The sequence below is a fragment of the Zeus faber genome (assembly GCF_960531495.2).
Source record: "Zeus faber genome assembly, chromosome: 6".
Lineage (NCBI taxonomy): Eukaryota > Metazoa > Chordata > Actinopteri > Zeiformes > Zeidae > Zeus > Zeus faber.
This window is the reverse complement of record NC_137201.1, coordinates 36,228,610-36,252,554: the sequence shown is the minus strand read 5'-3', so window position 1 is coordinate 36,252,554 and position 23,945 is coordinate 36,228,610. Positions and strand designations below refer to the sequence as shown.

At 42.4% G+C, this 23,945-nt stretch overlaps 1 protein-coding gene across 1 annotated transcript in view; it reads left to right on the top strand.

The window, feature by feature from the left end:
• Positions 1–23,945, top strand: part of ambra1b (autophagy/beclin-1 regulator 1b) — a 54,994-nt gene that overhangs the window by 23,189 nt on the left and 7,860 nt on the right. The window contains exons 9-15 of the mRNA XM_080001836.1: positions 46–228; positions 1,836–1,916; positions 5,390–5,490; positions 5,660–5,770; positions 10,067–10,255; positions 10,915–11,069; positions 16,671–16,810. Coding sequence (XP_079857962.1) covers positions 46–228; positions 1,836–1,916; positions 5,390–5,490; positions 5,660–5,770; positions 10,067–10,255; positions 10,915–11,069; positions 16,671–16,810 — 960 coding nt within the window. The remainder of the gene's footprint in view (positions 1–45; positions 229–1,835; positions 1,917–5,389; positions 5,491–5,659; positions 5,771–10,066; positions 10,256–10,914; positions 11,070–16,670; positions 16,811–23,945) is intronic.

Genomic DNA, 23,945 nt, shown 5'->3' with positions numbered 1-23,945 from the left:
GAGTACCATGATGGAACCTGATCTCCCGCTATTTGTGTTCTGCAGGCTGTCCCCAGCAGCGTACTATGCCCAGCGGATGATCCAGTACCTCTCCAGGAGGGACAGCATCCGCCAGCGCTCCCTACGCTACCAGCAGAACCGGCTCCGGAACCTGGCGTCCTCCGAGAACCCTGCAACTCCGCCCACCGGTGCCATGGAAACCAGTGACGTGGACTTTGAGGAACTGGAGTAAGCTCCTTCTTTTTAACTCATTAAAGAACAGTGTAATTCAAGGTATAGGGATGGATGGGTTAGGGTTAGGGTCACATATTCTGACTAAATATTCAGCATTATTAATCATCAATCATTACTGTATATAGTATTACTACATGAAAGAAGAAGAAGAAAGAAGAAACAGTCTTTAATCGTCACACGACACTCCACAACACATGCTTGCACACACACACACATGCACATGCTTGATGGTGGCCGGTGAAATGGCTCCTCTGCTTTTGACCCATCCTGGCTTGTCCTTCCTCCGGGGGCACAGCCAGGAGCAGTGGGCAGCATACGTGGACGCGCCCGGGGACCAGGTGATAAGTGTCCATCGCTGGTCAGACCATGATGGGTGCATGTTTTTGGTGGGGGTCCTTACTGACGTGAGGTGGAGGAAACCCCATGTGAACACGGGGAGAACATGCAAAATCCACACAGAAAGGCTCCTGTTTTGGAAGATAACCCGCCGGAGCACGGTGCCAACAGCGCCCCAGGCGGGAATCGAACCCAGGACCTTCTTGCTGTGAGGCAGCATGTGAATGTGAATGTGTATATAGTATTACTACATAAATGTGTATACTGTATATAGTATTCCTACATGAATATGTATACTGTATATATTAATACTATGTGAATGTGTATACTGTATATAGTATTACTACATGAATATGTATACTGTATATATTAATACTATGTGAATGTGTATACTGTATGTCGTATTATTACATGAATGTGTCAAAATTATTCCTACATGAATGTGTTTACTGTATTTAGTATTACTACATGAATGTGTATACTGTATATAGTATTTCAACATGAATATGTGTATATAGTATTACTACATGAATGTTTATAGTATATATAGTATTTCTACATGAATGTGTATACTGTATATAGTATTACTACATAAATGTATATAGTATTATGACATGAATGTGTATACAGGTACTCCTCACTTTAGGAGTTCCGTTACTAGGACCAGGTCGAAAAGCGAGGACCTCATGAACATTTGACACACATCAGAACTGTTGGGAATGCCAAAGTTCCACAGAGATTGGGCTCGGCCGTGGCCAGTGGGCTCCATAGTGCCCCCTAAAGCAGGGTATTTTTTTGACAAAGTTGCATTGATGATAACAAAATTCAGAGAGATCTAATCTTAAAGTTAAAAAAATATATATTTTTAAATTATTTTCTCGCCCAACAGGAAGTCAGCCATTTTGGATTTCATGTGGCATTTTTCACAAAACTTTGCAACTATATTCAAACTAGTAACCACATTGATTCAATATGGCATTTGGGCTTTGGTGTGACACGTCGGCTCTATAGCACCCCCTAATTACTTTTAGCATTTTTGACGCCCTTCCCATACATGAACACTCACAAAACTTGGTGCACACATCAGAACCTGTGGAAATTGCCTGAATAATTACTGGGCTCGAGTGTGCTCCAAAGCGCCCCCTAATGAGTGGGAGGACTTAGCCGGAATATAAGTGCACCGATTTTCACAAAATTAGGTACGCACATTGCTCTTATCATTTCAGACATATTTCAAATGAGCTTTCACTCCATTTGTTTTTCAGTGATAACGGCGACCGAGCGCGGCACAGGACGCCAAGAAATGCCAGAATGTCAGCGCCGTCGCTAGGCCGCTTTGTTCCACGGTGAGTCCACCAAGTCATTCTGTCTCACTCTCTTAATATGTAACCAAATGCAGTGCATGTTTTTACGATGATGCATTTGGCTGGAAGCATTAAGAAGAGGCACATCGCACCACAAACTCAACAGTGTGATTATCATGCAAATTGACAATGTCTCAAGCAAAGACATGCAGCTTTCCTCTGTACATCAGAAGTTTCAAAAGCAAATTTAGAACCTGATCTGAGCCGTAACGCCTCGACAGATCTTCAAAGATGAAAGTATTTTGTTAATTGCCACTCTGTGTAAAGGAATTAAATTAGCAAAGGACTGGAGTAGCGCTGTGGTCCGATATGAGGCTTACAGAGGAGGATCACGGGGCGACATTTTGTAATTCAAAAACGTGACCATTTGCACCATGGAGCCAAATAATGGATCGATATAAAAACTGTACAATTTTTTCATTTATGTACTTTAACCACCAGAGGGCAGAATCACCACTCCATCGCAAGTAGAACTCTTTGTCACGTTCCTCAAACTATTCCTGAACATTTTTTGCAGTGTGGCAGGGCACATTATCCTGCTGCCACTGCCATCAGGGAACAGCTTCGCTATGGAGGGTGAACTTGGTGTGCAATGTTTAGGTCGCTAGTACATGTCAAAGTAACATCCACATGAATGCCAGGACCCAAGGTTTCCTGGCAGTAGGGCTGCTTGATTATGGCAAAAATCATAATTAAGATTGTTTTGGTCAATAATGACATCAATATTTAAACATAATTATTCATTGACTTTGAAAACAACATGTGTTTATGGAACTTTAAAAAAAAATGTATTTTTTAACAGTAGATTTTCTTTGAACTTTAAATATAATTAAACTGAAAAACAAATAGATATATATTTTTTAAAACAAGATAAATAAATTAAATTAATAATAATAATATGACAGCGACAGGTGTTTTGGGTCTCAAGTAGGCCAAGGTCATTTTTCAGTCTTTTATTTGAAAAAGATATGCTTATTTAAATGTTGGTGCACCTAAACTCCTAGCAGGGAAAATGCCCCTCAAAGATCCTGAAGTTTTTCACACTTCAGAGGCAGGTACCTGTCATTTTCAGTGGGTTAAAATGTAGAGTATGAAAAAATAACACATGGAAATATATGGAACTCTCCCTAAGTATGTTATTTATTTTTGGTTAATATTTATTTAAATCATAAATTCATAAAAATATTGAAAAATGCAAAATTCTAGTTAATCCTTTAAATTTAAGGTGAAGTTATTTATTTTCAAGTTTATTCTCAGTATAGTAGCATGACTCCTCCATTATTCTGTAACTTCTAAACATTCAAATTTTTTGCATTTATTATTTTATAACAATGATAATGTTAAGAAATTGGCAGTTTTCAGATCTTTCACTTTTCAAACTTATCGCCAGACAACGGTGGCGCAGTGCATTGCACTGCTGCCTCACAGCAAGAAGGTCCTGGGTTCGATTCCCGCCTGGGGCGCTGTTGGCACCGTGCTCCGGCGGGTTATCTTCCAAAAACAGGAGCCTTTCTGTGTGGAGTTTGCATGTTCTCCCCGTGCTCACATGGGGTTTCCTCCACCTCACGTCAGTAAGGACCCCCACCAAAAACATGCACCCATCATCGTCTGACCAGCGATGGACACTTATCACCTGGTCCCCGGGCGCGTCCACGTACGCTGCCCACTGCTCCTGCTGTGCCCCCGGAGGAAGGACAAGCCAGGATGGGTCAAAAGCAGAGGAGCCATTTCACCGGCCACCATCAAGCATGTGCATGTGTGTGTGTGTGCAAGCATGTGTTGTGGAGTGTCGTGTGACAATTAAAGACTGTTTCTTCTTCTTCTCTTCTTTCCCACAATGCAAATGGTGGGTCCTCCCAGCCATTTGCATTCTGGGAATTGGTGTTTTCTGGGAGCACCCCGCCGCCAGCGGCTCTTTCCACAATTTAAATGAGAGCTTCTGCAAGCCTCTTCTCATAATCCATAACAAAACAAAGGTGCGTGCATGCGTAACCCTCTGCAGTTGTAAGGCAGCGTTGACTCTCACTGGCTTTGGCTAGGTTGGGCCTTTAATAGGCATATGGCAGGTTTAACACATGTCTTGGTGAAAGCTAAATATGTATGTGTGTACTAATGAAATATAAACAACATTTAATTCACGCGGTGCCTCCACCTAGAATGCTACACTTGATACACCGACTACACTGGCACAATACACCATTAGATTCAAATCATATAGTTATCACTTTAGATTATCAATTAACAAACAAATATACAAATTTGACAGAAGGATTATACACACCGGGGGTTCCCCACAAATGAACCATCCGGGCCCTTAACGACAACAGAGGAAAAGAAAAATTATGCGAATGACTGTCCATCAATACCGTCCTTTACACAACCAATGAGTACCTCCTGTCCTAACCTACAACTACTTAGCACCACCTTGCAGTATTTATTGTTACACAAATGTTGTTGTTACACTAATCTCTGTCGCAATGTAGCTTGAATGTCATTCTCCCTTGTAAGTCGCTTTGGATAAAAGCGTCTGCTAAATGACTAAATGTAAATGTAAATGCAATGAGAGAGGATAATCTGTCCACTCCGGGAAACAAAAAAAGTATATGCAAAAGTGCGATGACCTAAAACTTTGGAATCGCCGGTCAATTAATCCCTTGTGTATTGTTTCAGAGAGTGAGACTGAATCCGATGAAAAGTTGTTAAATGAGACAGACAAAACAACTGCAGGCATTTGAACACAGAGAACTGGAATTTAAAATGATTAAGCATCTGCTTTTAAAAGCTGAGATTTCTTTATTTATTAAAAATCATAAGGAAACATACTCTAGTAGAATAAACTATAAGATGGGCCTATTCAACTGGCGGGCCCAATATGGCCCATGACTGAACCTTTGAATACATTTTAAGGTTGGCAATGAATTGTAGTATTTACACTATATATAGAAGGTATTCATACAAAGTTCAAAGTGTTTTTTTTTAGTCAAGTGTACAGTACAACACAAGGTCATTTGGTACAATGAAATTCTTAGGGCATGACAGGCAACAACTACGTAGTGGGCATAAAAAGATAAAATAACAAGGCAAAGATAAGGAGGAAATAAAAAAAATTAAAATAAAATAAAAAAAATACTATATACATTACATTACATTTAGCAGACGCTTTTATCCAAAGCGACTTACAATTGTTCAAACACCGACAGACGCAGCCATCAGGAGCAATTAGGGGTTAAGTGTCTTGCTCAAGGACACTACAGCATGCTAGCAGGAGGAGCCTGGGATCAAACCAGATACCACAATATCGATACTGTGTTGACAAAGTGTTGCTACTGTATTTATGTTGTGTTTATAAGTTATCTGTACTATGAGGTATTTATACAGTATTTATACTGTATAAATACCTTATAAAAAGTAAATATACTTGTAAAAAGGTTTATCTTTGTCTTCTCACATTGAAGGCGTTTCCTGCTGCCTGAATATCTGCCATACGCCGGAATTTTCCATGAGAGAGGACAGCCGGGTCTGGCAACACACTCTTCAGTGAACAGAGTGCTGGCTGGTACACACACACACACACACACACACACACACACACACACACACACACACACACACACACACACACACACAAAGATACACACACACACACAAAGATACACACACACACACACACAGACACACACAAACTCGGAATATAAAGCAGTTCAGGCTCATCTTTATTTTTCCAGGAGCTTCCATCGGAGATGGCCAGTCTGCGGTAGCGAGCAACATTGCCAACACCACCTACCGTCTGCAGTGGTGGGACTTCACCAAGTTTCACCTCCCTGAGATCAGCAACGGTACGACTTTGATAAGAACGACCTTCACCTCTAAGATAAGAACTACTTTCACATCGAAGATGAGAACGACTTTCACCTCTAATATAAGAACTACTTTCACCTCTAAGATAAGAACTTCTTTCACCTCTAAGATAAGAACGACTTTCACCTCTAAGATAAGAACTTCTTTCACCTCTAAGATAAGAACTTCTTTCACCTCTAAGATAAGAACGACTTTCACCTCTAATATAAGAACGACTTTCACCTCTAAGATGAGAACGACTTTCACCTCTACGATAAGAACTACTTTCACCTGTAAGATAATAACGACTTTCACCTCTAAGATAAGAAGTACTTTCACCTCTAAGATAAGAACGACTTTCACCTCTAAGATAAGAAGTACTTTCACCTCTAATATAAGAACGACTTTCACCTCTAAGATGAGAACGACTTTCACCTCTAATATAAGAACAACTTTCACCTCTAAGATAAGAACTACTTTCACCTCTAGGATGAGAACACCTTTCCCCTCTTCGATAAGAACTACTTTCATGGGGATGGTAGCTCAGGAGGTAGAGCTGGTCCTCTAGTAATCTAAAGGTTGCGGGTCCTCCTCCTGCTGTAGTGTCCTTGAGCAAGACACTTAACCCCTAATTGCTCCTGATGGCTGCATCCGTCGGTGTTTGAATAATTGTAAGTCGCTTTGGATAAAAGCGTCTGCTAAATGCAATGTAATGTAATGTTTCACCTCTAAGATAAGAACTACTTTCACCTCCAAGATAAGAACTACGTTCACCTCGAAGTTGATAGCGACTTTCACCTCTTAGAAAATAACTATTTTCACCTCTAAGATAAGAACGACTTTCACCTTTAATCTAAGAACTACTTTCACCTCTAAGATGAGAAGGAATTTCACATCTTAGATACTAAGAACTAAGAACTACTTTCACATCAAAGATGAGAAAGACTTTCACCTCTAATATAAGAACAACTTTCACCTCTAAGATAAGAACTTCTTTCACCTCTAAGATAAGAACGACTTTCACCTCTAAGATAAGAACGACTTTCACCTCTAAGATAAGAAGGAATTTCACATCTTAGATACTAAGAACTAAGAACTACTTTCACATCGAAGATGAGAACGACTTTCACCTCTAATATAAGAACAACTTTCACCTCTAAGATAAGAACTTCTTTCACCTCTAAGATAAGAACGACTTTCACCTCTAAGATAAGAACGACTTTCACCTCTAAGATAAGAACGACTTTCACCTCTAATATAAGAACTATTTTCACCTCTAATATAAGAATGACTTTCACCTGGAAGATGAGAACGACTTTCACCTCTACGATAAGAACTACTTTCACCTGTAAGATAATAACGACTTTCACCTTTAATATAAGAACTACTTTCACCTCTAAGATAAGAACGACTTTCACCTCTACGATAAGAACTACTTTCACCTCGAAGACAAGAACTTCTTTCACCTCTAAGATAAGAAGGACTTTCACCTCTAAGATAACAACTACTTTCACCTCTAAGATAGAACTTCTTTCACCTCTAAGATAAGAAGGACTTTCACCTCTAAGATAACAACTACTTTCACCTCTAAGATAGAACTTCTTTCACCTCTAAGATAACAACTACTTTCACCTCCAATATAAGAACGACTTTCACCTCGATTATAAGAACTACTTTGACCTCTAAGATAAGGACTACTTTCACCTATAAGATAAGAACTTCTTTCACCTCTAAGATAAGAACGACTTTCACCTCTAAGATAAGAACTTCTTTCACTTCTAATATCAGAACTACTTTCACCTCTAAGATAAGAACTACTTTCACCTTTAATATATGAACTACTTTCACCTCTAAGATAAGAAGGAATTTCACATCTTAGATACTAAGAACTAAGAACTACTTTCACATCGAAGATGAGAACGACTTTCACCTCTAATATAAGAACAACTTTCACCTCTAAGATAAGAACTTCTTTCACCTCTAAGATAAGAACTTCTTTCACCTCTAAGATAAGAACGACTTTCACCTCTAAGATAAGAACGACTTTCACCTCCAATATAAGAACGACTTTCACCTCTTAGATAAGAACTACTTTCACCTGTAAGTTAAGAACTACTTTCACCTTTAGGATAAGAACGACTTTCACCTCTAAGATAAGAACTTCTTTCACCTCTAAGATAAGAATGACTTTCACCTCTAATATTAGAACGACTTTCATCTGCAAGATGAGAACAACTTTCACCTCTAAGATAAGAACTACAACCTACTTTCACCTGTAAGATAAGAACGACTTTCACCTCTAAGATAAGAACTACAAACTACTTTCACCTCTAAGATAAGAACTACTCTCACCTCTAGGGTAAGAACGACTTTCACCTCTAAGATAAGAACTACTTTCACCTGTAAGATAAGAACGACTTTCACCTCCAATATAAGAACGACTTTCACCTCTAAGATAAGAAGGAATTTCACCTCTTTGATAAGAACTACTTTCACCTGTAGGATAAGAACGACTTTCACCTCTAAGATAAGAACTGCTTTCACCTCGAAGATGAGGATGACTTTCACCTCTACGATAAGAACGACTTTCTCCTTTAATATAAGAACTACTTTCACCTCCATGATGAGAACTACTTTCACCTCTCAGATAACAACTACTTTCACCTGGAAGATGAGAACGACTTTCACCTCTAATATAAGGACTACTTTCCCCTCCAATATAAGAACCACTTTCACCTCTACGATAAGAACTACTTTCACCTGTAAGATAAGAGTGACTTTCACCTTTAATATAAGAACTACTTTCACCTCTAAGATAAGAACAACTTTCACCTCTAGGATAAGAACTACTTTCACCTCTAAGATAAGAACTTCTTTCACCTCTAAGATAACAACTACTTTCACCTCCAATATAAGTACGACTTTCACCTCTGCCATAAGAACTACTTTCACCTCTAAGATAAGAACTCTTTTCACCTCTAAGATAAGAACTACTTTCACCTCTAAGATAAGAATTACAACCTACTTTCACCTCTTAGATAAGAACGACTTTCACCTCTCAGATAAGAGCGACTTTCACCTCTAATATAAGAAAAACTTTCACCTCTAAGATGAGAACTACAAACTACTTTCACCTCTAAGATAAGAACAACTTTCACCTCTAAGATAAGAACTACAAACTACTTTCACCTCTAAGATAAGAACTACTTTCACCTCTAAGATAAGATGGAATTTCACCTCTTAGATAAGAACTACTTTCACCTGCAAGATAAGAACGACTTCCACCTCTAGTATAAGAACTACTTTCACTCTAAGATGAGAACGACTTTCACCTCTACGATAAGAACTACTTTCACCTCTAAGATAAGAATGACTTTCACCCCTACGATAAGAACTGCTTTCACCCTTAAGATAAGAACTTCTTTCACCTCTAAGATAAGAACGACTTTCACCTCCAATATAAGAACGACTTTCTCCTCTCCGATAAGAACTACTTTCACCTCTAAGATAAGAACTTCTTTCACCACAAATATCAGAACTACTTTCACCTCTAGGATAAGAACGACTTTCACCTCTAAGATAAGAACTACAACCTACTTTCACCTCTTAGATAAGAACGACTTTCACCTCTAAGATAAGAACTACAAACTACTTTCACCTCTAAGATAAGAACGACTTTCACCTCTAAGATAAGAACGACCTTCTAACAGGATAGCTGGCGCTATAGTCAGGAACCGGCGTGGGGCGTACCGCTGTCTAGAGTAGAAAAAAATAAAATGACACTCCAATTCTCTGAGTTAGGTTACATTTTTCCTTTTCCATATAATTAAAAAACCATGGAAAGGAAATAAATCTAAATCTCTCTCTGAAATTATATATTTCTGTATTATTATCTCAATATATTCGATTTGCACATGGAGTGGGCAATTGTGGTCCGATCACAAGTGGTTACTCAAGACGCATGTGCAGGTGTAAACAGACGTACTTGTCACATTCCTTTTCTGTGGTCATAGTTGATTCAGACAATACATTTCACAGTATTTTTTTTACATGCAATACAAGAACACTTTTACACAGTGACATTACAAATAATCAATAATAAATCAAAAACAGCTCTGAGCGGTGAGGGGGGGATACATTTCAGAATGCAGTAAACTGCAATTACAGCGTTTCAATGCTCAGATTTTTCCTGGCAGATTAAAAAAAAATCGCCTGTCATTGAATGTCAATTGGCGATTTAATTGTCAATCTGCCCAAGCCTACTCCTGACCTTCCTCCTGTCCTTGCTCCTCCAGCCTCCATCAATGTCCTAGTGCCAAACTGTAAAATCTACAACGACGCCAGTTGTGACATTTCAGCTGACGGGCAGCTGCTTGCCGTCTTCATCCCCAGCAGCCAGAGAGGCTTCCCAGATGAAGGGATACTCGCTGTTTACTCCCTGGCGCCACACAACCTGGGGGAGATGCTCTACACCAAGAGATTTGGTAAAGACACCAAAACCGTAACCCCTAACCCATCTACACTTAACATACAAATCATGTGTGTGACGGGGGCGCAGTGCATTGCAGTGCTGCCTCACAGCAAGAAGATCCTGGGTTCGATTCCCTCCTGGGGCGCTGTTGTCACTGCGCTCCGGACGGTATCGTCTGATATACGGTCTCACATGGGGTTTCCTCCATATAACATTGTAAGAACCCGCAATAAAACCATGCACAAGAAACATCGTTTGACCAGTGATGGTGGATTGACCAGTGGATTTAGAAGTTGGTCCCCGAGTGAAGGACGACCCATGATGGGAATTGTCGACCGTTGCTGAACAAAATCTATGTGTGTTGTGGTGTGTTTGTGACTATATAGGCGAGTGAAATGTGTCCTGTTTAATTTTAATAACCGTGGCTCCTCACAACTTGGAGCAGATGCTCAAAACAGGAATCCAACCCAGAACATTGGGAGGATAGGGATGAAGGACGTTAGGGACAGGTAACATAGTGAAACTGAAAGAACCCTTTCAGAACACCCACCCCCCCCGGATATAGAAAACAACCCGCTAAATTTACCAATTACTTACTTGGTAGTTTCTAACTGTAGCTTGCGTTGAAGATCGCCTCATCACATGCTTCATGCCCTTGTTTCCTGTCACCAGGTCCCAATGCTATCTCTGTTAGCTTGTCTCCGATGGGTTGCTACGTCATGGTGGGCTTGGCTTCGCGCAGAATCCTGCTGCATCCTTCTACCGATCATATGGTGGCACAAGTTTTCCGTCTGCAGCAACCTCATGGTGGAGAAACCTCTGTTAGAGTGAGTACTACTTCATATGGATCAACACTGCTTAGTACTTCATCTACTTCTACATCTATGTAAATATATATTCATCACATGTATCACACTCAAAATATTTGTTGATTAATCTTATTTTCGCGGCTTCGATAGAATTTAATTAAAACAACAATTCATTCACAACAGGGTAAGGCAAGTTTATTCAACATTTTATGGTTAGTTTTTTTAATACCCAGCTAGTTCCTTCCAGGGATCAAAGTATCTCTATCTAGTTATGTACTACCCAGGTAGTTAAATAACAGAATTTACAATCTTGGGCTTATGGGGAAGATGGTTTCGAAAAAAACATTCTAACCTTTTTTTACAGGCAACAAGGGCAAAAATACTGAAACATTTTTGATGTTTTAAACTCGTAGGTAAAGGCTTTTTTTAAATTTCATTTTATTTTTTTAATTTTATTTTTTACATCTGGGTGGTGAAGTCACGGGGGGTCTTCTCTCTGCCACAGCACAGTAGCATGGTGCTAGTCAGTTGCAGGTCAGTCACTTAAGCCCCTTTTACACATACACCGTGTTCCAAATTATTATGCAAATTGGTTTCAAGTGTCATAAACATTCAATTTTTTGTTGGTATTGTGTCTCAAGGCTCTTTGGATCACTGAAATCAATCTCAGACACCTGTGATAATTAGTTTGCCAGGTGAGCCCAATTAAAGGAAAACTACTTAAGAAGGACGTTCCACAATATTAAGCAGGCCACAGGTTTCAAGCAATATGGGAAAGAAAAAAGATCTCTCTGCTGCCGAAAAGCGTTAAATAGTGCAATGCCTTGGACAAGGTATGAAAACATTAGATATTTCACAAAAACGTAAGCGTGGTCATCGTACTGTGAAGAGATTTGTTGCTGATTCAGAGCACAGACAGGTTTGTGCAGATAAAGGCATAACGAGGAAGGTTTCTGCCAGACAAATTCATGGGATTAAGAGAGCAGCTGCTAAAATGCCATTACAAAGCAGCAAAGAGATATTTGAAGCTGCTGGTGCCTCTGGAGTCCCGCAAACCTCAAGGTGTAGGATCCTCCAGAGGCTTGCAGTTGTGCATAAACCTACTATTCGGCCACCCCTAACCAATGCTCATAAGCAGAAACGGTTGCAGTGGGCCCAGAAATACATGAAGGCTCATTTTCAAACAGTCTTGTTTACTGATGAGTGCCGTGCAACCCTGGATGGTCTAGATGGATGGAGTAGTGGATGGTTGGTGGATGGCCACCATGTCCCAACAAGGCTGCAACATCAGCAAGGAGGTGGTGGAGTCCTGTTTTGGGCTGGAATCATAGGGAGAGAGCTGATAGGCCCCTTTAGGGTCCCTGAAGGTGTGAAAATGACCTCGGTAAAGAAGATTCAAGAGGTTTATTCATCATATACATACTTTCATACATATATGCAGTGAAATGTAATGAAACGCACCCGGTGATAACACACAATATGTCCTAGGGAAAAATTTCTTTCTAATAGACCAACTAACTGATTCCTAAAATGTAATACAGTAAGTCGAATACTTATAGAATAAAATAAAAATATATCGAATAAAATCAAATAAAATGGAATAGATAAAGGGAATGTGCTTATGTATATGCAGATATGTGCATTAAGTGGAATATGAATGAAGTGAGGTAGTGTTTGTGGGATAATACAGCACATTATACAACAGTACGGCGCAGCAATACGGCATCACCGAACAACCCTGAACAGTGACACAGTATACGGTACAGTATGCTACATACAGTACAGTAAGGTAGTGGAGCCTATGTGTGTGGCTCAGTGAGGACCCCTGGTGAGGTCAGCATTGACAGTTCTTATGGCTTGCGGGAAAAAACTCCATCTCAGTCTCTCTGTTCTCGCTGTGTGACTGCGGAGGCGCTTGCCTGACCGCAGCAGCTGGAACAGTCCGTTGTTGGGGTGATGAGGATCCTTCATGATCTTGCGGGCTCTGCTACTACACCTCCTGGTATATAAATCCTGCGGGGGGGGGGTGTAGTAACAGTGGTACGTTCAGCTGAACGCACCACCCTCTGCAGGGCCTACCTGTCCTGAGCAGTGCAGTTCCCAAACCTTTATCACCTGGTCCCCGGGCGCGTCCACGTATGCTGCCCACTGCTCCTGGCTGTGCCCCCGGAGGAAGGACAAGCCAGGATGGGTCAAAAGCAGAGAATCCATTTCACCAGCCACCATCAAAAAGCATGTGCGTGTGTGTGTGTGCAAGCATGTGTTGTAGTGTGGTGTGTTGCGTGACTAATAAAGACTGTTTCTTTCTTTCTTTCTTCTTCTTTCTTTCTGTAGCTCCACAGTCTCTCTGTACGCCCATTTAGCGTCCTTCACCGCCCTCCGCAGATTGCACGACGCCGCTTTGTAATTGTCCATATTTCCGGATACAAGACCGTCGTTGTAAGCGGCCGTGCGAGTATTCAGAGTGCAGCGGATGGATTTATCACCCCGCGGTTTCTGGTTTGGAAATATCCTAACTTTCACCGTGGGAACGATGCTATCTGCTAACGTAGCCACAAAACTCACTGCTACCTCCGTAAATTTGCTGACGTCACTTGAACTTGATTGGAACATGTCCCAGTCTACATTTACATTTACATTTAGTCATTTAGCAGACGCTTTTATCCAAAGCGACTTACAAGGGAGAATAACATTCAGCTACATTGCGACAGAGATTAGTGTAATAACAACATTGGTGTAACAATAAATACTGCAAGGTGGTCAGTGAGTGCGTCCTGAAGCGCAGCCTCTGATTGGTCCGTCCCCCGCTTCACTTCCCTCGTCACCACCAGCTCTCGCGCGATCAGAGGCCTGTAAACGGGAACCAGTGAGATCGTGGCATGGTCAGATTTCCCGAAAGTAGGGAGCGAGACGATCTTGTATCCGTTCTTGTAAGTTGTGTAGCAGTGGTCCAAAGTTCTATCTCCCCTGGTGGCACAAGTGATGTGTTGGTGGAAATTAGGCAGAATTTTTTTAAGGTTGGCCGTGTTAAAGTCCCCAGTCACCACCACAGCCGCGTCGGGATGTTTGTTTTGAAATCCGCACAACACATCATACAGGTCCGACAGTGCTGTGTCGTGTCCGCTTGCGGTGGGATATAAACGGCTGTAATGATGACCGTGCTGAATTCCCGGGGGAGATAAAATGGACGGCATAAGATGGTCAGCTGTTCCAGGTTCGGCGAGCAGGAGCGGGAGAGAAACTTGGTGTTGTTGAGGTTACACCAGCGGTTGTTAACCATTATGCAGACGCCTACACCTTTGGATTTCCTCGACTCCCCCGATCTGTCGCCGCGGAAGATGGAGAAGGACTCGGCTGGACGGATGGCTTCATCCGGCACCAGTGGGTTAAACCATGTTTCTGTCAGACAGAGGACGCAACAGTTCCTTGTGTCTCGTTGGAATTTAATCCTCCCTTGAAGTTCACCGCCTCGCTTACCACGGCGCTTCCTCTGTGGGCCCGCTCGTGGAACTGCGGCTCCATTGTTGTTGTTGTTGTTGTTGAGCGTCTTCCCGCGTAGGATTTCCGCTGGCCACTCTGCTTCCACGGATAAAAAGTCCCAAAGTTGTTCGTTTAGGGAAGTTTTTATATCCATGAGTGCATCGCGGTCGTAAGAGGTAACTGCCGATGCTTTTTTGGCGGACATTATGATAAAATCAAACAAAAAAACAAAAAAGTATATAGAGTTTCTGACTGACCACTTTCTTCCATGGTACAAAAAGAATAACCGTGCCTTCCGTAGCAAAATCATCTTCATGCATGACACAATGCACCATCTCATGCTGCAAAGAATACCTCTGTGTCATTGACTGCTATGGGCAAAAAAGGAGAGAAACTCATGGTGTGGCCCCCATCCTCCCCTGACCTCAACCCGATTGAGAACATTTGGAGCATCCTCAAGCAAAAGATCTATGAGGGTGGGAGGCACTTCGCATCAAAACAGCAGCTCTGAGAGGCTGTTCTGACATCCTGCAAAGAAATTCAAGCAAAAACTCTCCAAAATCTCACAAGTTCAATGGATGCAAGAATTGTGAAGGTGATATCAAAGAAGGGGTCCTATGTTAACATGTAACTTGGCCTGTTAAGATGTTTTTGATTGAAATAGCTTTTGATTTCAGTAAATATGACCTCCTAATGCTGCAAATTCAACAAATTACCATTTTCAGTTCTTTACAACCTATAAAATGTTTTGAAACTCAGTTGAACATAATAATTTGGAACAGTGCATTTTGAGTTTTTTATTTTTGAAAAAAATACTGTTTTCATTGGGAGGTTTGTTCAATGACTGATGATGAATGAATTATACCCCAATGGTTGAAAATTATACTGACTGTCATTTGCATCGAATATTTAGGAAAATCTGAGGAAAATATCATTTTCATAATAATTTGGAACGTGGTGTAGTTCCCAGTAAATTACTGGGATAACCTTTCTGGCACCGCTCTTGAGTTTCACTATTCACACATGCAGCTACATCAGGAACATTTCTGTGTTGCGCCTTTTCACACATGCCTTGGCAATGCTGGAATAGATGGGGCAAGGGAAAGTCCGTTCCAGTGTAGATGCCATTGTTTGAACAATCTGTCGCCATGGACGTACAATCTGAATCGTTGTTGTTTTTTTTCCCGGCTCAGACCAGCGTTTCGCTTCCAATCTCCCCACCCCTCCCTTACGGACTTGGTTCCCTCCACTGACGGAGCCGGGACAGAGCCCCCGTCCCTGGACGCAATAACCCCAACCCAATGTTATTAAATCAGTGTGATTATTTTCAACCTGTCCTACACACTCTGCCTCCGGAGAAGGAACGTTCTCTATCTGTTCTTCCTCTCCCTGTCCGCTCGCCCCCTCTGGTGCAGCCGGCGGGCAAGTGAAGCGCTTGTACCCGATGTCCCCGCACCGCACCCCTAATTGTAAAAGACATGTCTTGGGTGTGAGTGACATTTGTGAGAAGAGTAAAATGTAACAATATAAAGACCTGTCTTCATAGAGACTGAACGTCTTTCAGTTTCTCATCTTTGTAGCCGAGCGCCACGATTCTGATTGCATTTTTCTGAATGTTTCGGGACATTTCAGGGATAAGCTGCATGTGTGAAAGGGCTTTAGTTTGACAGTTATTCTAGGATTCTAAAGTACTGTGTTTAGGATTTATTATTAGAAAGAGTATTTATTTTTGTGAGAGTATTTTCATTAGTAGCGAGTATTTACGCAAAAAATGGGCATGACAGGTTTTGTTTTGTTCAAGTAGGAAACAAATGAAAACAAATAAAATCTAAACAAGGTGTGATTCTCCGGCTAGATCTCTGCGAGAGACACTCTCTCACTCGCTCTCTAACATGAAAACACACTCTGAGCGTCTCTTGCCAAGTTACGTCACATTCAAGTTTGCAGGCAATGTCAATTTTTAGGTGGGTGTGGCTAATTGCATGACAAAAATCAGTCCAACTCTAATTCGAAGTAAAAATAGAATAAAAGTGGAAAATAATTCTTTAATCGAATTGCTACATAATTTACCCCAGCATTATTCACCGGGTATGCCAATCTACAAGTTGCTCTTCAACCTCTTTCTCCTGCCCGCTTCAGATGGTGTTCAACGTGGTTTACCCGATGGCACCGGACCAGCGCCGACATGTCAGTATCAACTCGGCTCGGTGGCTCCCGGACCCCGGACTGGGCCTGGCCTACGGAACCAACAAGGGAGACCTGGTGATCTGCCGGCCTGTGTAAGTGGAACTATCAGAACTAGGGATGTCAAAATGTGTTGACTAATCGACCGACTGTCAACGGGTTCTCTGTGTCGACAGTAAAAAGAATCTAAAATGTTTTTTGTTTTTTTCTTAAACGGGCACGTTCACTTAAGAAGTAAATTGAAATTGTCACAAAACAATGTAGTTTAATTTTATTTAGTTTGGTTACGCAATCATAGACATATGTGGCCCACCGCAGATTTTTGGTACTTTTGGTGCCGTCTGACTTTTTTTTTTCCATGTCATTTGAAAGTGGAGAATCAGGGCTTCAAAACAAGGACACTTGGTCACATGGTCACTTGTGCAAATGAAGCAAATATTTTTAAAGCTATGGCAAACTGTGTTTCTGAGATAATCACCCTCAAAAGTTTTCGCCAAACTTGGTTCAATCAGCCAGCTTCCAGAATGCAAATTAGATGGAGGACCAACAAAGCCAAATCGCTACTTGCCACATTGCCACTTGACACCCTGCTGAATGGGGACTTGAGACTCTGCTGAATGTTCTTGTGTTTTGAGGTAATGTTGAACAGCGTCATCGACGCATAACATCTTTGTTTATAAAAATGCTTTTCGTTAACAGTAAGAATATACATGTTTTATAAAATGGGAATTATTTAGGTGTTTAAGGGGCTGACAACACAACAAAATGTACAGTCTGTCAATAATATTTGTCTTTGTATATTAACCTTGGTGTGTCATTTAATATATAAAAGTGCGTATGCCAAAAATCTTCAAAATTCTTGGAGTTATTATGTGGGCTAACCCCAACCCTACCCCAGCTACACCCTGAGAGCCTGTTTGCCCCTAGCTGCATTTGTAGGAAAACTTGAGAATCTTGTCCATTGCTACTTGTTCATAATCTTCATCACGTCATCAACTTCTTCTGTTTTAATAACATTGGTGTGTCGTTTGTCTCCTCCGGTGATTCTTGAAAATATTCTGTTTCATCGTCACATTCAGGTTGAAATCCGCTGTTTGAAATGTACTCCAAGTCAGAGAAGTCCAGTACGCGCTGCTTACACTGACTTGGATCTATCGGACTGGTCAGATTAAGGTCTGCGATATGATATGGATCTTCCTCCACCTGCTTCTAGTAATCCATAACAACACAGAGATTAAAGTTTTCACAGACAAGTGAAACCGGATCCTCGTCTTGTTTACGGAAGGGACGTCAGCTTTACTTCTCTGATGGTATACGCCCCCTACACAGCAATGAATCCAAGTGTGTGTGTGTGTGTCTAAAACACTTGATTCAAAGGTTGAACTCTATTACAACGGTTTCACATTGTGACCTCACATCACATGGAATATGGAGGAATGATCTTCCCCTGGATAGTCCCTTTAAAGGAAACGATCGATCTGCATTGTTCAGCGTAAGTGAACTCGTTTCACCATGTAATCTAACGGGAATATTTAACTTGACGGTTTAACATTTCTCTACTATTTATAAATCAAACTCGATTTTGAAAATACATTAAGAGATAAAAAAAAAAAACACAAAGGAACACGAATCTGTAAAAATCTATTTTTTCTTCTAGAAAGATTTTTCCAACTTATTTGGCGGCTCGTGGCGTTTTTAGAAATGCGCACAAGTCGGGTCTTGCTGTGGTGGGTCACATATACATAGACACTGTTTTGGCTCGTTGCTGTGATATTTCAACGTGAACTGGGGAGCTTTGTTTTTTATGGATAAAACACATAACGTTTACATTTCTCAACCCATTTTAATGAGTCATTTTTATGTTTGTGGGTTTATGATCTACCTGTAGTAGATTGCTCCACCATTTCCTCTAATGGTTGCGCATTGGTTGACACACTTCCTGTAACGCACTGCCATAAATCCTTCATTTTACCAGGAGTCCTTCCCCAGTAGCAGTCCCAATGCATAGTGATATGGGGGCTGATAGGGAACTAATCTAAATGCTGATGGTGTCATTAGTATATAGACATTACACTGTGAAATCAACATTAACTTCATAATGAGAAGTAACAGCAAAACAGTTGTCTATTATTCCTTGAACATTCTAAATACTTTACTCTTCATAGCCTATTCAAACATTTCAAATACATTAAAATAATCTTCCAAATGGGAGAGCGAGCTCTGTTTGCACGTAGCAGTGTGAACTGCAGGAGCAGCAAAACTTTCTCAGAATTCCTTCTAAGAATTCCGAGGAGAATGTTTGAAGGTTACAAAATTGTTGAATAAATGTTGGTGTAGGCTATAGGCCTCGCCCAAAAAATAGTAAAGAAAGAGTTCTGAACATCCTTCTCCGCTCCACGTAATTGTGGTGCTGAAAGGACAAGGCACAGACACAGTGCCAGGGTGATTAAGTTGAAAAAGCTGATAGGTCTACATCAGAAAACAAACACACAAAAAACTACTAATCGGTAAATGCCTCCGACACGTCGACTAGCAAAAAAACTGTGCTGTTAACATCCCTAATCAGAACAATGTGGACTTAGCTCGTAGCACTGCTAGCCCTTTCCATACAAGCTGCAAATTAAATTATCTTAATGTTGTTGTAGACAGGAAGCCGATCTATTCGTTTTTAAAAGGTCACAGTTATCACCATTGTTTTTCGAGAGAGCTTATATAACCGCAGTCAGGCCACTGAACTTAGAAGCACGCCAGGCCAGTGATTATAGTTGCGGTGGTGCGATAGTTCGATAACGTAAACTGTCAAGTAGAGGTGGTGAAATTATGCTTGCTGAAGCATTACGGTTTACCCAACACACTGTGATGAAAATGGGTTCAATACTTGGGGCTTCATTTGAGTGAATGAACATCAACATTTGCTGGTGAAATGAATGTCACGCAACAAACCTAACGACTACCGAGTGTGTGTATATACACCAATAAGCCACAACATTAAAACCACTAATAACCACTCATATTGTGTAGCTCCCCCTCCTGCCACCAAAACAGCTGTGACCCGTGGAGGCATGGACTCCACCAGACTCTGAAGGTGTCCTGTGGTATCTGGCAGATACTTTTAAGTCCTGAAAGTTGGAAGTCGGGCCCCCATGGATCGGCTTGTTGTTCCACTACATCCCACAGATGCTCCATCGGATCGGACCCTAAACCCGCCCATCCACATGATGTAGAAGAAAAGGTGATTTATCAGACCGGGCCACCTTCTTCCATCGCTCCATGGTCCTGTTGTGATGCTCACGTGTCCATTGTAGGTGCTTTTAGGGGTGGACAGGGGTCAGCATGGGCACGCTGACCGCTCCCATACGCAGCAAGCTGCCATGCACTGTGTTCTGACACCGTTCTATCATAGCACCATTCACTTTTTTACCATTTGCTCCCCACGTGCATCAATGAGCCTTGGGCTCCATGATCCTGTCGCCGGTTCACCTGTTGTCCTTCCTTGGAGCGCTTTTGGTAGGTACTAACCACTGCATAGCGGGAACAGTGACCTGCTACTCCACGGATCTCCCTTCCGGATCCACAGCCATCGTGAGGCTTTTTCAGAAGCCTCCAAGATGTTTTTGGTGGCCCTTTTGCACAGCTGTCCTTTAACTCCAAGAAGTTTGAGGGTTCGGTGCAATGACTGGCCAGCGAATCCCCGGATCCAACTTCGACTGGTTCGCCACGGGCTTTCCAGCCATTGCTTCTGCACTCAGACATCAACTCTGCGTACTACGACCTTTCGCGCTCGTTGGCTTCTTCAATTCGGTCTTCCCAGAGGACCGTAAGTTCCACTATGACCACTTGCTTTGTAGACTTTGATGTTAACACCATGTCTGGGCAGAGCGAAGTGGTTGAGATGTGTTCTGGGAACTTGAGCTGCTTTCCCAGATCGACTTGGAGGTGCCAGTCCCCTGCAGTGGCAAAAAGCCCACATGACGAGCGTGGCTGATGTTGGACCTTCTCCCCAGCTCTGACAAAGATGATGGACTGCTTGGGGGTGTGCTTATTCTTGCTGTTCTGAACCTCTGCGCTTATTTTGTCGGCCAATGCTCTAAGGACCTGGCCACCGCCCATCCCCAATGCCTTTGAACAGCAGCTCAAGATATGCTCCAGGGTGCCGCTTTTTTGGCACAGTTGGCATGCTGGCGTGTCAGCCAAGCCCCAACGATTACATTACATTACATTGCATTTAGCAGACGCATTTAGCAGACGCTTTTATCCAAAGCGACTTACAGTTATTCAAACACCGACGGACGCAGCCATCAGGAGCAATTAGGGGTTAAGTGTCTTGCTCAAGGCCACTACAGCATGCTAGCAGGAGGAGCCTGGGATCGAACCAGCAACCTTTAGATTACTAGATCACCAGCTCTACCTCCTGAGCTACCATCCCTCGATGCAGATTGGCTGGGCTTGGGAGAACATTATACACTGATTGGATGAGGAACTTTATGCGCATTGGTTCGGCTCTCCAGAGCTCTGACCAGGTGATCTTACGCTGTTCTGCATGTTCCCACCTAGTCCAGGCGCCTTGTTGGTACATGCCCACCATCTTGGTTCGGTGGTCTTCCTCCACCTCTGCTCATATCTCGTCCTGAACCATTTGACGCTTCTCCCTCCCTCTGGCTTTGTTGTAGCGTGGCTTGGGAAAACTACCCAGTCCTGCCCACCCCACTGCCACATTGCTGACCAAAGTGCTGTGCCGCAGCCGTGCCTCCGCTCTGTCGACTGCTTCCTGTACCTGCCACTTCCTACCAGTCTTAACACAGATTCCTGCAGCAACTTTAACATCAGAGGAATCTCTGTAGATCATCACCTCCCTGGCGTGTGTGACCTTGAATTCCTCTGTCAAACCGCTAAAGGGAAGCTGCAGCTTGGTGGAATTCCTATACAGGGTGAGGCTGCTTAGGGACCGAGGGATCCCCAACTACCTCCGCAGAAACTGTTGAATTGGGTCACTGGCACTGGAGGTTTTACGAGCGCCTCACATGGGCCGAGGTCTTGCTCTCTTGCTGTGTCCCTGAATGTTATGTTGAGGTGGTGGTCGACCTCCTCTACAGAGCACATGAGGTTGCCGCTTTTCTTCTGCCCCAGTAGTTTCTTGGTGAAGCCAAAGGAGTTGGAAATGAATGCCCTGCGCTTCCGGGCCCTTTCCTTCGGTGCCACTCAGCCCGCCAGAGTGTGATTAGCCACTTCCTTACGATCTCTCTGAGTTCAAACAAGGCTGTTTATTCCTCCTCCTTTGCCACCTTAAACTGACGCTTCAGGGATTTCAGTTCTTGTCTCAGCTGGCTAATCTTAATCTCTTGCCGGTTTTGCCTCCCTGGAGTACTTGTGCCACACCTTTTCATGACGCAAAACTGTTCTGCCCCGATGCACATTATGATGGTGCACATAGTGTGGAGTCTATGGTCAGCATCTCCCTTTGATGTGGACTCCAGGATCTTATCCACGTCTTCGTCCTGCTGAAGCCAGTGTGGCGGCAGGCCACTTCACCCGACGCTGTTCGGGCTTTCCACTCTGTGGAACTTGTGCTGCTTGGAGGTTGCGGGCACTGTGGGGTGACTCTCGGCCTGGCTCCTCCTCTGTCTGACCAGGTTCTGCGAACAGCACTCCAGAGCCTGTAGTACTGGCTGCTGCATCTGTGCGTTGCTGCACTCGTCCACCCTGTAGGCAGGCCATTTATGTCTGATGGATCATCAGACCTCTCCGGTTTTTGCTCACCTTGCCACATATGCAGACTGTGTTTATTGTCGATTGTCTGTTTGTTTGGGTCGTTGTCTGTAGGTCTGTCCGATTGTGATTCTCATCCCCTCCGCCCTCTCAGGAATCCCTGGGGGTATGATTCAGAAGGGTTCTCTGTAGCTTGCTTGGGTGCTCCTTCGCAGGAGCTACAGTTCGGATTACTGGCCCTTGTTGCCCCATTTGCCGTCTTTCCATGCTGTCCACTGTCTCTCCAGCTGTCGCCATTCTGTTCATGGGTGTCATCCAGTCTTTCCTGGATGTCACTACTGAGCCAGCAGCCTCCAAGATGTGTACATGTGACCCACCGCATACTTTAGGGTCATTTGGCGGCTTTCGAGATTTTTTTTTTTTCACATCATTTGACAGTGAAGAATCGGAGCTTCCAAACAAGGTGTCACTTGTGCAAATCAAGCAAATATTTTTAAAGCTATGACTAAGCTGTGACTCTGAGATAATCACCTCCAAAGTTTCACTTTCACCAGGTTCATTCATTCAGCTCCCAGGATGCAAATGGGGCTGGTGGACAAACAAAGCCTCATGGCTACTTAACATACTGCTGAATGGGCCAATCGAGAACAGCTAAACAACTCAACTCATTTTGTTTTTAAAAAATATTTCATCTAACAATAAGAATGTACATGTTTTATAAAAGTGGAGTTATTTTGGAGTTTAAAAGTAAGGACAACACAACAAAATGTAAAGTCTATCAATAATGAGACTTAGAAAATCTGAAAATCTGTCACCAACCTCAACGGACTTCATCACGTCATCAACTTCTTCCGGTGTAGCAACAACGGGTGTATCGTCTGTCTTTACCCGTGGTTCTTGAAAATATTCCGTTTCATCGTCACATTAAGTTTGAAATCCGCTGTTTGAAATGTTCGGAGTCCGGAGTAATATCAGATTCAGCGTCGCTGTCGTTCTCCGTGTCGCTGTCGGAGAACCAACTATCATCGCGGAAAATGAAGTAGAGTACGTGCTGCTAACACTGACTTGGATCTATCACACTGGTCAGATTAAGCTCCGAAATATGATTCAGAGCTTCCCCCACCTGCTTTGCGTAATCCATAACAATACGGAGAAGGTTTTCACAGACAAGTGGACCGAAACACCCCCGTGCTGTACTTTAAACGTCTGTTTACGGAATTGACGTAGATGCGTGACACGAAGGGATTTTCTTGTTTGCCATTTCATTAACAGTGTGTGTAAGAGTAGAACGATTTACAGTTTGAATTCTATCAAAATTGTTTCACATTGTGACTCCATATCACATGGAATATGGATGAATGATCTTCACCTGGACTCTCGCTTTTAAGGAAAAACGATCAGCATTATTCAGCACTGTTCCGCGTCCCAGTAAGTGAACTGCACTTCCCCATGTAATCGAACAGGAATATTTAACTCCACGGTTTAACATTTTTCCACTATTTATAAATCAAACTCGATTTTGAA